This window comes from Manis pentadactyla, chromosome 17 (genome assembly GCF_030020395.1).
Source record: "Manis pentadactyla isolate mManPen7 chromosome 17, mManPen7.hap1, whole genome shotgun sequence".
NCBI lineage: Eukaryota > Metazoa > Chordata > Mammalia > Pholidota > Manidae > Manis > Manis pentadactyla.
Window position 1 is genome coordinate 54,681,040 of NC_080035.1, and position 16,652 is coordinate 54,697,691.

General features: G+C 40.0%; 1 protein-coding gene and 1 long non-coding RNA gene across 2 annotated transcripts in view; one reads left to right on the plus strand and one right to left on the minus strand.

The window, feature by feature from the left end:
• Positions 1–658: 658 nt before the first annotated feature.
• LOC130681383 (uncharacterized) lies at positions 659–14,887 on the minus strand. Its single transcript, XR_008994503.1, has 3 exons — positions 14,569–14,887; positions 4,977–5,126; positions 659–1,596 (listed from the first exon to the last, which is right to left on the minus strand). It is a non-coding gene; the product is annotated as an uncharacterized LOC130681383 (long non-coding RNA).
• Positions 14,387–16,652, plus strand: part of IPO5 (importin 5) — a 45,702-nt gene continuing 43,436 nt past the window's right edge. The window contains exon 1 of the mRNA XM_036893676.2: positions 14,387–14,622. Within this exon, the coding sequence (XP_036749571.2) occupies positions 14,533–14,622 (90 nt within the window). The 5' untranslated portion in view covers positions 14,387–14,532. The remainder of the gene's footprint in view (positions 14,623–16,652) is intronic.

The window sequence follows — 16,652 nt, forward strand, 5'->3', positions numbered from 1 at the left end:
CCCTCAGAAGGAGGGACCTGTCAGCAGCTTCGTCTTTGCACGGTCCACTCAGATTTGTCCACGCAAATGTTCCTCAACACACCCCAATTCTTGAGCAAAATGCCACCTGTCTCCAAGCATTGTTTCAAGGATGCAGTAACACACCACCTGAAAGCGTCCAGAACAATGTCCGCCTAAGCTCTGTGGACGTTTCCTTTCCTTCTTCATAGGCAGGCCCATCTCCGACTCCAGTTACACAGTCATTGGCGTAATAACCTTCTCACCTGAACGAAGCATCCTATTTGCTGGTCACTCAGTAGCTTACAAGAGAGGAAAAAGAAGCACCATTAACCACATTGTGTGACTGTAAGTAATGAGGTTGATTCTCCTGAAAGATAGCAGTCCAACTCTGAACAAAATTCCCAGCAGAGAAAATTCCATGCTGTTTTGAGCAATGGTGTTATCACTGAAAAAAGTATACAGCCTCCCTATGCTAATAATCAGCACCTGTTTAGGTGAGCAAACTCAAATGTCTGTTGTTTAGGTTTCTAAGTCTCATTATTATGTGACTGACCTCATGAATATCATGAGGTATTTGTCATTGTCTAAGATACTTTAAATTAACTTTTATGGTTCTCAGAAACCATTAGGCCCACAAAAAATTCTGTCTGGACTAAAAGAATTTCCATTGTCTTATTTACATTTTATCACCAGGCAACAAAAAAAATCAGTATTTGCTGAGTAAATACCAGGTACACACATTGTTGTAGGTATTGAGATGTTACAAAGGAGAAATTAGACATGGTCCCTTGACGTCTGGTTTTTGAGATCTGACTAGAAAGACAACTTAATAGTGAAATCAGTAGAGATGTTGGGGAAGGGTCACCTAGAAATATGCTTAACAACTGTTACAATTAAAATAGGTTTTTTACAAGGCTGAATTTGAAAGGAAATATTTTATAAATTTATGTTCTTCTTAGCTTTGTTCACATTTATCATGACTTCATTAAGCTTTTATTTACATGTTTGCTTTAAATATTACTATGCCATATTAAGTTATAAGAGGAAATGATAAGCCCAAAGTGAAATGGGGCCCCCCAAAAAAATTAGGGGACATAAATTTTCTTCCAAGGAAAGAAGCCTTTCAATGACAGCATTTTTGTTTTGAATTATATATAAACCATTGTTAAAATCTTTTTCTTTAATTTGCATGACAATATTTGCTCATTTAATCATTCAACGGGAACATTTCATAGAGGGAGGTATGCAGATAATATAATGCCCATTTTACATAAAAGGAAATAACCATGAGAGGGCATGTGACTCCTCCAAAACCTCACAGTGACACATCAAAGCAGATATCAAGTCAAGTCTCCTGACTTAATCTTTGGCTGTGTTCACTGATTTTAAAACATGGCAACTTCAACCCATTTACAGATTCTTTTCAGCGCTGATCAGAGTTATGCCTGCAATGGCTCAGGTAAATATCTTCATTTTCTATGTTCATGCTTTCTCAAAGGATGTTGACATTCTTTGCAAAACTTCAAGAGCAGAAGGGGTCTTTGAGGTCTAGTCTAACACTCTTACTATGTAGATGAAGAATCTGAGGCCCAGAGGCTAGAAGCAACAAAAGAGGCACAAAGGTGAACAACGGTGTAAAAATGATCCTATGAGAAAAGTTAAAGTCTCTGAAATTGTTTCCTCCAAACAGCTAATTTAATAATGACTTTCAAGTATTGGAAGAATTATGATTCAAGATAAGGAAGTTTTCTACTTGTCTCTATCTCTGCCAAAAACAAAACAAGAGGGAATGAGTTTTGATTAGAGGGAGCAAAACAATGAGGCTAAAATAAAAAAGAATTTTCTGGCAGTCAGAATAATCAAAAGTTGATAGGGAACTACAGATAAAGTTCACGTACACAATTCACCTATTTAAAGTGTACAATTCACTGGTTTTTAGTATATTGATATTTGTGCAACCAATCATTTTAAATCATTAACTCAAAAATGCCCATACCTTTAATTATCACTCTCTGTCCCTCCATCTCACCCAGCCCAAGGCAACCTCTATTCTATTTTTTCACTATAGATTGGGCCTATCCTGAACATTACATGTAAATGGAATCATATAATATGTGGTCTTTTGTGTCTGTCTTCTTTCCTTAGTGTAAAGTTTTCAAAGTTCATCCCTATTATAGCATGAAATGGTACTCCATTCCTTTTTATTTCCAAATAATATACTCTGTTATATGGATATACCACATTTTGTTTATCATTTACCAGTCTGCGTTTTTTACACCTTTTTGGCTTTTATGAAATAATATTGCTATGAATACTCATGTGCAAGTTCTCATGTGGACATATGTTTTTATTTCTTTTTGATATATACCTAGAAATAGAATTGCTGTGTCAAATGGTAACTCTATATTTAACTTTTTGAGGAAATTCTAGACTGTTTTCTAAATTGGCCGTACCATTTTACATTCCCACCAGCAGTGTAAGAGGGTCCCATTTCTCCAGTCTCGCCAACATGGTTATTATGACTTTGATTATAGCCATTTTAGTGGGTGAAATGGTACCTCATTGTGGTTTTAATTTTCTTTTCTCAGATGATTAACGATGTTGAGCGTTTTTTCATGTGCTTATTGCCTATCTGTATATCTTCTCTGGAGAAATGCCTTGGTCGATGAAAATTTTTTTTTGAAAGGTTAAGTACAGACTAAGGTCTTAATCTCTGGGTTGCTTCAGATCTGGTCCTTTATTATATGAATTATATGAGTCCTAGTCGAATGAATGCAAGTCCTTCCAGTCCTTTCTAGTTATATCAATTTACTTTTGAAAGAATTTTCCTATCTCAGGGGCTTTTCATAGAATGGAAACTGAAGATACTACAAAAGGTCCCCACTTCCTGCAGAGATGAACTTTTTTTTTATTGAAGTATAGTTTATATACAATATTATATTGGTTTCAAGTATACAACACAGTGGTTCAATAATTACCCATATTATTAAATCCTCACCCCACTAGTGTGGTTACTATCTCTCAACATAGGAGATGTTACAGAATCATTGGCTGTATCAGAGATGAACTTTAGAGTGGAGGGTCTATGAAGATGCTTTTCAGCAAGTGTGCTTCATTTCCTTCATGTGCACTTCAAAATTATTGGCTGAAAAACTAAACCCACTTTTTGTCTCAATTACATCATGACCTATCTTCAACCCCAGCTAAGAGCGTTTCGTGAAGTGTGTGATGTAGCGTGAAAATACGCATCCTAAGAAAAGCAATGCTGCAGGTCTTGGTATAAACATGTTCATGAAGGTGCAGCCATGGATGGGAAAAGGCAGCATTTTGCCTCCAAGCATTTATCTTCATCTCTATAATGAATTATTATGTTGTTCCGATTAAATGTAAGCATTTAAAACATATTTTAAAGTTCTTTTTTAAGTCTGTCGGCTCCACATTCCCAAAAAAATATGGCCAAGGATGTAAGTATGTACCCACTTGTGAGTGGGTTGGTGCAATGTAAGGTTTGGGAGTTAAGAATGAGAAGTTATGACCACTTTTGGGGCAGCTAAAGGCACCACAGTTGATCACTTGGACACAATATGAGTTCCCTGAATGTTTAACAGTTAAAGGCAGGAGTTTTCCTTCCTTTTTTTTTTTTTAACAAAAGTCCTTTTATATTATCCATCATTAATATGCCCACCACTATCCCGATAGAAGTATTGAGCAGCCATATGAGCAGCATGAAGGCTCCAAGCTTACTGTTAACTGAAGCAGGACATCTCATATCAAAATGATTATTAAAAAGTTTACATGTTTAAAAGGGGAAGAAAAACAAGTCATAGAGTTCCTGATTATCCAGTATTTCTCACGGCTTATGTGTGGCTGGATACAAAGTGGAACAAAGGCAAGTGGGGCCAAACTACGTACCACTGTCCTCTCTATGTCTGATTTTCTAGCCTATCTTTATCTACCATGATGCTTCCTATTCAACTGTTCTTCTACTTGTTGTGTCGGCTGATGAAGAAATCAACAGATATTCCCCTGAACCCAGTCTTTGGTATAGGCTTGGAATACCCAAAGGTCAGCCAGGGCAGGCGAGGTCAGGCAACACCTTCCATAAAAATTAAGCAACCATCAGCAGCATAGGGACTGGAGAAATGGCTGGGATTCATTCTTTTAATATGTTCTTCATACATCTTACAATGACCTTATAACCATCCAATCACTGATTCTTAACCTGCGTAATTTCTGGTTTGGGACTCTTGGTAGGAGCCTTGAGCAAAAAGCCATGAGCACAACTCACTGCCATCCCCCTGCCCATGAGCCAAAATGTCAGCACTCTTCACACATGACGGAGTGAGGGCAGAGAAGCCAGGCAGGGTGCCAAAGAACGTGCAGGATTTTCAGAGTCCCTGAAAGTGCTTAGGCCTCACTTTTTATCTGGAAAAAATGACTCATCCAAAAGGGTCTGACAAGTCTTATGAAACAATTTTAAAAACCAAAAAAATTTACTTTTAATTAATTACCTATGAAAATTAATAAACAGAATGATGGAATACTAAATGTAGCAAAACTAGGTCATCAAGAACCAGGACAATCTAGGCCAAACTTGATGATACATTATATAAGAACTTCAACTACAAACCAAAATGCCATAAACATATTTAATAGGCAATTTCCACCTGCTTCCATATAAAATTATCTTTGTCTATAGATCAGTTTCTTTTTCCAGTATTGAGAATAGAATTGAAATACACAGTTGAAGAAACTACTCATAAAATAGTTTAAAAACTCACATTGATGATACATTTGTACCCAGTCTGAGTAGCACTCAACAGCATGAGTCTTTGAGTTCTCAAAGACCAGAGCCCCCTTTGCCTTCTGTGGCTTTGAGAACAGTGGGTTAGCCCATAATATCTGAATGTCTGGACAGCCTGTGAAGCTTGTGTGATGAGCAAATTGAAATATGCCAACAGCCTGGCTCTGCTCACCTGCAGCGGGTCATAATTGCAGTCAGATGTCTCCATGGTGATGTCTCCGAGCCATGAGGTCAGAACAGTGGAATTAATGACATCCAGACTGGGGCAACCTTAGTGCTGAGAACAGCTTTGACTACTGTGAGTAATCCCCGAACCTCAGATCTACATGAAAAAAATTAAGAACTTAATCCATACCAATGAACAAATTAGGGTGATTCTGGGGGTAAGGCTTTCTGGGTGAGATCTGGGAAGCCCTTTTAGCTTTCCTCACCTTCCAGAGTGCCCTTGGTAGTGTCTGAGGGGAAGGAAAGGCCAGAGGAAATGATTCTGAGAACTTTCTAGCAGAAACCAAGTATGAAAGAATGGGAATTACATGATTGCTCATTGTTCCTTGATATTGCGTCTTAAATTAGCTGGTGACTGCCTTCATGTACTTAGAAAGCATCACTTAGAATTGCCCAAAAGAATGTGAACTATTGTCCTAATTATCTGCAGAGCCATCCTGAAAGAGTCAGAAATGAGTTTCTATTTCATTCAGGTGGTCCTGGGGAGAAACCTTTCCAGGACCCATATATGGGCACAGCCTTTTTCCCTGATCAGGATCCCTGCAGAAACCAAGGAAGACCATAATTATCATATACATTTGGCTCTGTCTCTGGCCACTGCTAACTGTATTATTTCCTTTTTTTTATTAAGGTATCCTTGATATACAATCTTATGAAGGTTTCACATGAGCAACATTGTGGTTACTACATTCACCCATATTATCAAGTCCCCCCATACACCCCATTGCAGCCACTGTCCATCAGCATAGTAAGACGCTATAGAGTCACTACTTGTTTTCTCTGTGCTATACTGCCTTCCCTGTGAGCCCTCTAATTATGTGTGCTAATCATAATGTCCCTTAATCCCCTTCTCCCTCCCTCCCCATCCCCTTCCCTTTGATAACTGCTAGTCCCTTCTTGGAGTCTGTGAGTCTGCTGTTGTTTTGTTCCTTCAGTTTTTTCTTTGTTCTTATGCTTCACAGATGAGTGAAATCATCTGATACTTGTCTTTCTCCACCTGGCTTATTTCACTGAGCATAATACCCTCTAGCTACATCTATGTTGTTGCAAATGGTAGAATTTGTTTTCTTCTTATGGCTGAATAATATTCCATTGTGTATATGTACCACATCTTCTTTATCCATTCATCTACTGATGGACACTTAGGTTGCTTCCATACTTTGGCTATTGTAAATAGTGCTGTGATAAACATACAGGTGCTTAGTCTTTTTGAATCTGGGATCTTGTTTTCTTTGGGTAAATTCCTAGGAGTGGAATTCCTGGATCAAATGGTATTTTTATTTTTACTTTTTTGAGGAGTATTTCCTTTATAACAAAAAGTCCAACTATTTTCTCCTACAATTAGGATATCCACTTCTTAAGCATTTCACACTTTATTCACCAACTAATGGGAATCCAATCTGCTAGGATTTTCTCTCTGACTTTCTTATAGAAAAAAAAATACTTTAAAGCAGACTGACTCTTAAGGGCTATAATTTCTCAAGTGTCTCAAGATAAGTTCCGTTTAAAATCTTTAGAGGTCCGACCCTGGCCTCTATACATTATGATTTTGTCCTCTCAGAGGCTGGGTACATTTTATCTTAATTTTCAGAAATCGCTGGTCAAGCAAAATGAGGGAAAACATAATCATTTTCATTGTGGGAAAGCTAAATCATTAAGTAGACAAAAGACTACTCACTTAATGGATAACCTGACTTCACTGTTTCTCCTAGAACTTAATCCCCTAACTAGGTATAAAAAGGCCAAAATTACAAAGAAAATCATTAGACACAAGGGACTTGCAATGGCAATGCCTTTATTACATACTTAAATTTAGACCTATTGTTCTCTCACTTAAGTGTTTATAGTGTACATTTTGGAACATCCACAACACTAGCAGCAAGAGAGCTTCTGCAGGGCATCACGTTAGATTCCTCCTAGAGCCCAACCTCTGGAACAGTTATGAAGTCCCAAAGGAAAAATACCTGAGTGGCCAAATAATTGCCATAAAGCTCATGCCTGGTACTCTACAGGAAATATATTCAACTTTCTACTCTGTGCCTATTTCACATACCATCTAATGCACTAGTTACCTGGGTTCCAAAGTGCACAGTAAACCAGATGATGAGAGCAACTGACAGAGACAGCTGTCATTTTATGTTGGCAGCTACAACAAGTGGCCATTGAGTGCCAGGAAAATGGGAAGGAAGAAAAAAGAAACTGCTTCTAAAAAAGCGGACAAGGATATAAGACCTTAAATCCCAGAGATCCAGAGCAATTTCATTTCAGGATAAGCAACCCTAAGTAAGTGGCCTGTGTAGTCATCACCCTATTTCAACACCGTGCAATAATTGACTTGGGGAATCTCAAATGTTGGAGCTGGAAAGATACCCTAGGAGTCCAGTCCCACTCCCAATTTACAGATGAGGAAACAGAGGACTAGAGAAGCATCAAGGGACCAGTTCAGGAACACAGATGGTCAGTGGTGGAGCTGCAACTAGAACCAGGATCTCCTGACCTCAGTAAATGCTTTCATGACCAAATGGTTGACGCCTCAAAATTTGAATATGAGGATTAAATGAGACAAAGTAGAGGCAGAAAGTTAGGACTCAGACACAGAAAGAAATCAAAATCTTGTTAGCTATTATTATGGGTAGAAAAAACATCTGATATAAAAAATGGTTGGGCATTTTTAATATTAATCTTTTAAATTAATTCCCATGAAGCAATCCATTCTCAGATGCTAAAATGTCACCTATTCACAGAGGGCTCCCCTGACCACCCTCTCACCATAAGAGATTAGATATCACTACTCTAAAGCTTCTTCTAAATTATCAGCATAAGTATTGCTATTTTCTTTTGTTTTTAAATAGAATAGTATTCTTTCCACAGAAGAGATCTGGCCTTTATTCTCAATCTCATAACCAATAAACAGTGCACGCCTATGGGCAGAGTCCCTGGAAGAAGAGGAGTCCTCAAATTGAGTGTGACCAGCCTGCTTAATAACAGAATGGGGTCCCTCTATAATGACGGTGTTAGATGCACGTACCAATATTCCAACTTTAAGCTGTGTGCTATCAAGATTTCCTACATATGGTTATGTTTTCAGAGAAAATATTTAGCATATGGTATAGCTGAATCCATCTAACACAAACATTTTTATAATGTGGATCCAATATCAGTCTTATTTTACATGGCAGGTAGGACTTAAAACACATTCCTGCTTTTCCCACTCCCTTTACATATTCTTGAAAAAGGCAGGGACCATTATTTCTCAGATAATTAAGCAAAAACTTAAGCTTAAACAATTTAGATAAATTCTAGGATTGAGAAGGGAGGACAGTTTTGTATTACTTTGATATAATTTTTTTAATGACTCTTTTATTCCATATTGTTAAAGCATTAATTCTAAGAGAGAGGTGGAAAACAGATTAGATTGTAGGGGAGCTGAATAGTTCAAGAAAATTTAGAGAAAATAGTATGTCCTTAGCACCACGTAAATACTACTAATACTGAAGTATTAAAAAATAAAAATAATCCCTTTAGATAGTGTTCTGTAGCTTATTTTTTCTTTAATACTTGAGCCAACTTGTTCTTTCAACTATCTTTACATTCAGTAGTGGATTCTTAGGTGCTCAAGAAACGCTTGCAACCAGAAATCGAAAGAGAATTGGCATTGAAGGTGACTAATGTTCAGTCTACTACCATCAGTTTCCTTTTGCGAGTACATCTGTAATAGGTATCAATTAGCAACTTCCTCTGCCTGGCCTCTTAAGTCTTCGGATGTCTCAGGGCTGAGACCTTGACTCTCTTCTCTCTTCCCCAGGTGATGTCATACACTTCCACAACTTTAAATGCCATGGATGCGATGACTTTAATTGATATTTCCAGCCCTGACTCTTTCCTGAGCTCCAGGCCCCTCTGTCCAAATGCCTGCTGAACATTCCACTTCAATTTTGTCAAGTTTTGTTTCGTGAATTTTAGGGCTATTGATCGTACATGTGTTTACAATTGTTATGTCTTCCTGACTTATTGACACTTCTATCATATTAAAATATACTTCTTTGTCTCTGATAACAATTTTATCTTAAAATCTATTTTGTCTGATATTAGTATGGCAGCCATTTTGGCTCTTTTTTGAATTCGGTTTGCGTGGCATATCCTTTTCCATCCTTTAACTTTCAACCTATTTGTGTTCTAAGGACAACACCTAACTTCAAACTAAATCCTTCTGCTAAGTTATATTTTCATTTCGTGTTAAAATGCAGTAAATGATGGTTTTTTAAATCCACTTACTACATTTAAATGAAAATAACATCAAAAAAATAAAAAGTAGTCACCCTTCCCCTCAGCACTTAACCATTCCTTGATTTAACTTACAAGGATGAATTCCACAGGATCCAATCTGGTGTCTTATTTACCTTCCAAAGGTTCACAGATCTCTTTAATGTCAAACCAGCAGGGAAAAGAAATCCCTAAGCAAGGAACACTGCTCAGAAAGCGCTGTACCATGTCTCCAAATCCCTGAGAATCAAGTCTGAAAACTGGAAGCAGTGGAAAGCACGATAAGGTAACTGATTTTAAATTTGTGACAAGTTACTTCCTAAATCTAAATGACGGGCAAAGTATATAGAATACCTATGTGTAGCTATTTTATTCTCTAACTAATCAACGCCCATTAGAAATACAATTGTGAACCACAAATGCATGTCAAATACATCATTTTAAAGTTTCCAGTAGCCAAATTTTAAAAAAGTAAAAACAGGCAAATTGTTAATATAGTAGATAATTATAGCTTATTAATAAATATAATTAATATATTTTATTTAGCCCAATATATTATCATTTCTATATCTGATCAATATAAAATGTTATTCTTAATTTTCTACTAAGTTTAGAAATTTAGCATGCATTTTATACTTGAAGCACATCTTAATTCAAACTAGCCACATTTCAAGTAAGGAACAACCATAATGGCTAGTGACTACCACATTAGGCAATGCAACTTGAGCATTCAAGGTGTAAATTGCCTTACAATGCTGTATGATGATCACATCAAACTTAAACATTTTTTTCTTAACCACAATTATCATGCATTACTATAACATGACCACTTATATAATTGGAGTATAAAAAAGTAACAATCTAACAGGTAGGTGTACAATCAGAATTAAACTTACAAATTGTGGAGGTTTTGATCTGTATTAGTAATGACAGGGAACATTTATTAAACATATACTCTGTGCCAGGCACAGTGCCAAGCATTTTAACATATGGTGAAAGATACTTCTGTTATCGCCATTTCATAGAAGTGTAAACTGGTGCTAAGAAAGGTTAATTAACTTGGGCAGGATCACACAACATGGAAATCGTGAATTCATTATTTGAACTCTCATTCTGGCTGGTTCTGGAGCCTATGCTCCTAGCCTCCGAACTCTGTGCCTCCCTAAAATGAACCCAGGCACCTGCAGACATTTAGTGAATTGTATATGTAAAACTACAGGAGAGAGAGCCAAAGAAACCACTGGAGTCCAAATTCCCTCCTGTGTTCAGTTCAGCAGTGTGCAGAAAGCCTGTGGTGTGCAATGTGCTTCAGGAATGTGAAGGGTTCACTTGCCTCTGTTTGGCCTGCTCAGACCGTAACAGACAGAAGTAGCAACTGGAAAGATTTGGTAACAAAAGGCTGAAGACATGTGAACAGTTCCGCATTTTTATTTTCAGTAAACAACTTTTTTCAGCAATTCTCATCTGTTTTGCTGGCTCTTTTCTAAGCAACAAATAACATCAATATTAGACAGAGTTAGAAATCTTATTTATCAGCCAAGTGTCTATTAACTATCCGTAATCCATTCCACATACTATTTTATTCTGCATAATTGGAAGACTAATAGCAAGTATACAAATATATTTTATACACACACAAATGTGATGCATACATATATCACATATAGCTTTAAAAGTAATTCCTTGTTTAAGGTCTATTTCTTATTTAACCCCAAAATAGCTGAGAACTATTGAGGAGCTACTATGCAGACACCATGCTATGTGCATTTATGAATATTATCCTTTTACAACACCTATTAATAAGTATCCCATTTTATAGCTGAGAAAACAAAGCCACGTTTTTTCATTGTACCATGTTAACTATTAATACAAATACATGTAAATAATATCATCATGTTACATCTGTGTACAGTTACAGATTGTAATTCTTTCAATTATATCATCTAAACTGACCCTCACAATAAGTTGTGATACAGAGAGCATGTGCTTGCAACTACCAGGTCAAGCAGCTATAGTTCTTTTGGCGTCCTGAGGCAACTTTTAAAAAAGTTAGATTGTTCATTTGGGAGAATATTATTTTATTTACCTTCAGCACTCCATAAACCAGAAATGACAGACAAGACCAAATTCTACCCCAGCCGAGAAGCTTTCAGAGGTCTTATAAAAAGCCTAACTTTTCCATCCACCTCCCATTTCTAAAACACTCCATCAACAAGAAAGCCCATAAAACTAAGGGCATTAGCCAGACAGAATGATGATGCTCTCTTGTTAAAGAATCTTGCCTCCTGCAGTATTATAAATAAATTGTGCCAGACTGTGCAGTGCCTTCTGATAAACATCAAAAATCCCAAATTACCTAGATTTCATGTCCCAGTTGGGAAAAACTTCCCGTCTTCTATTTTCCCAATCTCACCCTTTTTCACAAGGGCTTGTAAATGTTCTAAGCAAATATGCCTCCAAAATAGAGGTGGTGTCAGGTCTAATAAGCTGAAGAGAAAAGTATCAGAAGCTGGTCATCCACTGTTACTCCATCCAAAGCAATGGCAGCTCATCAAGAGTAAGACTCAAAGGTTTCTACCCCTCCATTTAATTTCCAATTATAATTTAATGTTAGAACTTTTGTGATTAATAATATCATACCTTAACAGGCATTATTATTTCATTCTATAGATGAAAAATTGAGTCTTTAAAGACATTAAGTGCTCACTCAAAATTAGATAAATAGTAAGAGATTTAAGACTCAAATCTACTCAACTCAAGTTCAAGGTTCTTTACCTTCCACTGCCTAATCTCCGTGGGGAGTAAATAGTATCGTGGGCTGCCTTTATACAATATCTGAGCTATTTTCCTATGGGGAGATAGTACTCATAAAAAAGAGGACTATTCCCATGGAAAATGGGTTTCAAAGTGCAATAAACTCCCCGAAGGGTAAGCATTACAAACTCTTCAAAATGGCAGACCTGGGACTGAAAACACAGTTCCCATCTGGTAAGTTTTCTGGACACAAGTACGGCCCTCAATTGTCAGGTTGTTTTGTATCTATCCCAGATTTACAGGAATTTCTCCCATTTAGGGACCTCTTTTATTCATTACCCTTAAAAATCTGCTCCTTCCCTTTTGATTGGATATTTATGATATCAAAAGGCTGGGCTGTCATTTCATTTTCTAAGCAGCTGATGTCACCACTGATTCCAACTTGCTTTGTTTCTAGCCTGAAATAATAAGTTATGCTTTGCTTCATCAAAAAAAAGCTCCCCATTCTGACATATCTGTGGACTTTTGTTGGCATTTCTATTATTTAATAATTAAACAAATATATGCAGTCTACAGAGTCATTGCCAATAAACACACATACCATAGCAGGTATTAAATAGTAACTGGATATCAGGCCATACTTTGAGGAAGCCTCTAGGCAATTCATCTTCTCTCACTGGTAACCTAGTCATTAAAAATGGTTGTTTTAGTATGTAACTTCCCAAATCTTAATTACTTTAGGTGAGGAAAAAGCCTCCTAAGAATCCAGACATGCCCACTTCTAACAACAAAAAAATCAAAATAAAAATCAAGCAAAAAATTATCCCAAAATAATGCACATAATGGTGTCTTTGCATAAATAATGCATCATAAGAATGACAAATTGTCACATCTAAGAAACATAAGTTTTACAAAAATAGGTCTGCAGATCTCTTCTAGAGAGCCCTATCACTGTCACAGCTAAAACTTTCTAAGGGAGTTTTCTCCATGAATCAATTAGAATCCTTTAAAAGACCTTGGCTGGCAATTCCAGTTACATGGGGATCTCAGGTCCTCAGCCTGAGGACATAGTGGCCTGTATTCTAAAGTACAGCCAAGGTTTAAAATCATTCATCTAAAAGCAAATGTTTTAAGTAGATGTCCAAAGAGAAATTCAGCAGAATAGTCAACAGGAAATTAAATTCCCTAAGTTAAATACTGGGGGCTGCCAGAAGTGTAGTACATACACCATCTCACACAATGTGGAACCTCCTCCCTAGTAATGTGTCCTTTTGAGGCAAAAATGAATTGTGTTGTTTTCTCCACTGTTACCCTAGCCCAGTGCATTGGACACAGTAAGGGCTCAAAATGAGTACCCTTTTATTCGAACACTGCTCTCGACTTTTGGCAGCTCCTGTAGCAAAGAAAGATTTGGTGTATCACCTATGCGTTAATATGCTTAAACTGTTACCAGGCCTCTGGGCCTCTTAATACCGGTGGGAATCAATAAAAACTTACCGAGAGATCAGCCCTACAAACCAGCGTTGGTTTAGGTAGGGCCTCATCTAACTCAACTAACCCCAAACACTGAAAGAACCCAACCCAACACATAATTCAAGAGAACAGCCACAGATCCTAGGGTGGGGAGTGGGTGGAAGCACGTGTGCTACGTGGACATCTCAGGACGACCTCGGACTGGGGGAGACCTGGCGGGAATGCCCAGGGCTTAGTAACTCCTCTCCCCAGCAAGCCCACGGCGTGAGTCACTGGAGTGCACGGTGGAAGAGACGGCCTGAGTCATATAGTCCTGGGGGAGGTCAGAGGGTCGGACAGATGGAGGGGGGTGTGGACCTGAGGGGTGGAATTTTAGTGGGAAATGGGTTTCAAAGAGGCTGCTGCCCGTGGTAAGGGAGGGGGTGTCCACAGTCATTGGGCCCGAGGGAGCTGAATCTGCGGGCACTTCACAAGACGCTGGTGAGGCCGGCGCAAGGCAGAGGAGAGGAGTCGACCAGCCTGCGGCGCCGAAATCTCCCGCGCTCTGGAGCTGGCCCCTCCTCCCCAGCCGGACCTCACGCCCCTCGCCGCGGCCAGGCCCGCCAGCACACTCCGCCTGCCACCCCAGCAACACACGCCTGCCTCGCTGGGATGCTAAATCCCCAGGCCGGCCCGCACCGCCCCCGCCAGGCTGGGCGGCCGGCCGCGCGCCGCCAGTGACGGCACCGCAGGGTGCGTGGCCAATCCGCGCGGCGCCCGGAGAGGCGGCCTCGGCCCCGCCTCCCGCGCCAAAGGCCAATGAGGTGCCGGCGCCGGCGGGGTGAGGGGTTGCGAGTGCCCGCCCCGTCCTCCCCTTTCCCCTTTGCCCCGCCCTTTCCCGCCCTGCCTCTCAGCCCCGCGCCGCCGCTCGTGCAGGTCCCCGCGCTGGGCCCGCCCCCAACCCTCCCGGCGGCCCGCCAGCGCGCCTCACGGCTCCCGTCTCTCCTCTCCCTCCTCCTCTCACTCCTAGCGCAATGGCGGCGACCGCGGCGGAGCAGCAACAGTTCTACCTGCTCCTGGGAAACCTGCTCAGCCCCGACAATGTGGTCCGGAAACAGGCAGAGGTAAGCGAGCTCGCCGCCCCCCGACTCCGCGCCCCAGCCGGCGTGCTGGCCCTCCCCCGACGCCGCCCGGCCGGGTCTCGGCTGGTGTGCCGCGGCCGCGCAGGCCGGGCCGGGCGGGCGGTGGCCGCGGAGCCCACGTGTGAGGCGGCCCGCGGCTCCCGGCCGTGCCCCCGGGCCCTTCCGGTCCTTGCAGCCGCGGCGCCCGGCGCCAGCTTCCTCCCCTCCGCCCCTTGCTCACACGTGCGGCCGCTCCTGACACGCTGCCCCCGCCCAGTTAGGGAAGCCGGGCGGCGAGGAGGGATGTGGGGTGTGGGGCGGGCCCCGCGGTGCCCTCGCCCCTTTCCCGCTTTCTCCCAGTGGGAGCCTCCGCCGCCCTTCCAGCCCAGCCCTCCTGGTCCCCCAAACCCTGACTGCTGCCTGACCCATTATCCCTGCTTTCTCCTTCACCACTGACTGTTCCTCTCTTCCCCATCTCCTCCTTTTGAAATGTCTGTCTTGCCCTGTCGTCGTCTTCATTCCACTTATTTCCGTTTAGTTCTCTTAAATCTGGTCCCTAACATCGTAAGTTGGATTTCCCCTGCCCCCAGTCTTGTGAAGTTGCTTTAGGGTTTCTTTCTGAGCAGCTTCCACCTTACTTTGCTCTTCTTACAGACAGATTTTCTTTCATCTCTAGAGATGTGTGGTCTCGTAACATAAATGGGATGTCCTGGGACTTCCGTAGTTTAACTGGGCCAGTGCCATATGTTTAAGTCTTTAATTTCATTAAATCTAACCTGAATCTTTTTATCTTTTTTTAACCACTTCTGGCTCCTGGCCTCCAAACGTGGAGCTGAGGATACAGTTTAAGAGATATTTCAAACGTATCTGCAAGTTCATTTGCCAAATAACAAGTCAGGCACACTTGGTTCAAAAGAAGGCTGATGGTACCCGTCAATGTCTAGACCACGGTTTATTTGAAACACTTCAAGGGAAGAGCAGAAACTTTACAATTTTCTTTTAAGTGTTACTTTCAGAAGCTGTCTTCAAAATTGATTATATATGGAATTCTTTGCCACCACATGATTGAAGATATTTTATATTTGAGTGATGGATGTTCAGCCAGATTTTTTACAGAGCAAAAATTTATTTTACGTACATCTTAAGAAATTGGGGACAAGTCCTCTTCTGGACTCATGAGTTTGTAGTTGTCTTTAAAATCACAATAGTGTGATTAATACTTTGAATAGATTTAAGATATGCTGGTTACATTTAGTGGTTTTATAATATGTGAAGTAAATACACTGAAAGTTCTGTGTGTAAAAGCTCTTTAAAAACTATTGACTTTATCCTAATGACTTCATTTATTCATTATACATGTAATACAAGCTCAGGGTAAAAAAATCAAGCAGTGCAAATAGTTTTTTATCCCATTCCCCAGAGGTAACTGACCGCTTTTAGGTGTTTTGTGAATTTTCCTTGGACACATCCTTACAAACTTATTTGTATACAGTCATTTTTACATGAATAGGCTTAAAAATCCAATTGTGCAAGTTGGATTCTTCATTCAAAATATTTCTCATTGCCACTTAAGAGATTTTTATTAAAGCACCTATGTAGTATTCCATCGCATGGATGTAGTATTTATTCAACCCTCTATGAATGAACATTGAGGTTTCCAGTGTCCTGCTCTTAAAAATAGTGGTATACATGGGCATACAAGTATATCTGTCTTTTTTGACTTTGCCAGGTGTATTTGTAGGATACTTAAGAATTATGTGCATTTCTTGATTGAATCAATTTGCATTCATCAGTGGGATGTGATGATGCCTATGAAAGCATTTTAATACTTCCTGCTAACTCCAGAGGTAATTTTTCGCCAAAATAAGTTCTTAATCCCCACCCATAATAGAAATTTCCATGTGGTGCAAAGCAGAACAGAATTGTAATTAGTAAGCTAGTTTAATTCTTCCTCTTCCCTCCAGTTGCCTAAGTCTCTATTGTCAAGCCTAGTGGGGAATCTCTCCTGTTAGACTAAGTACCAGTGTCTGGTT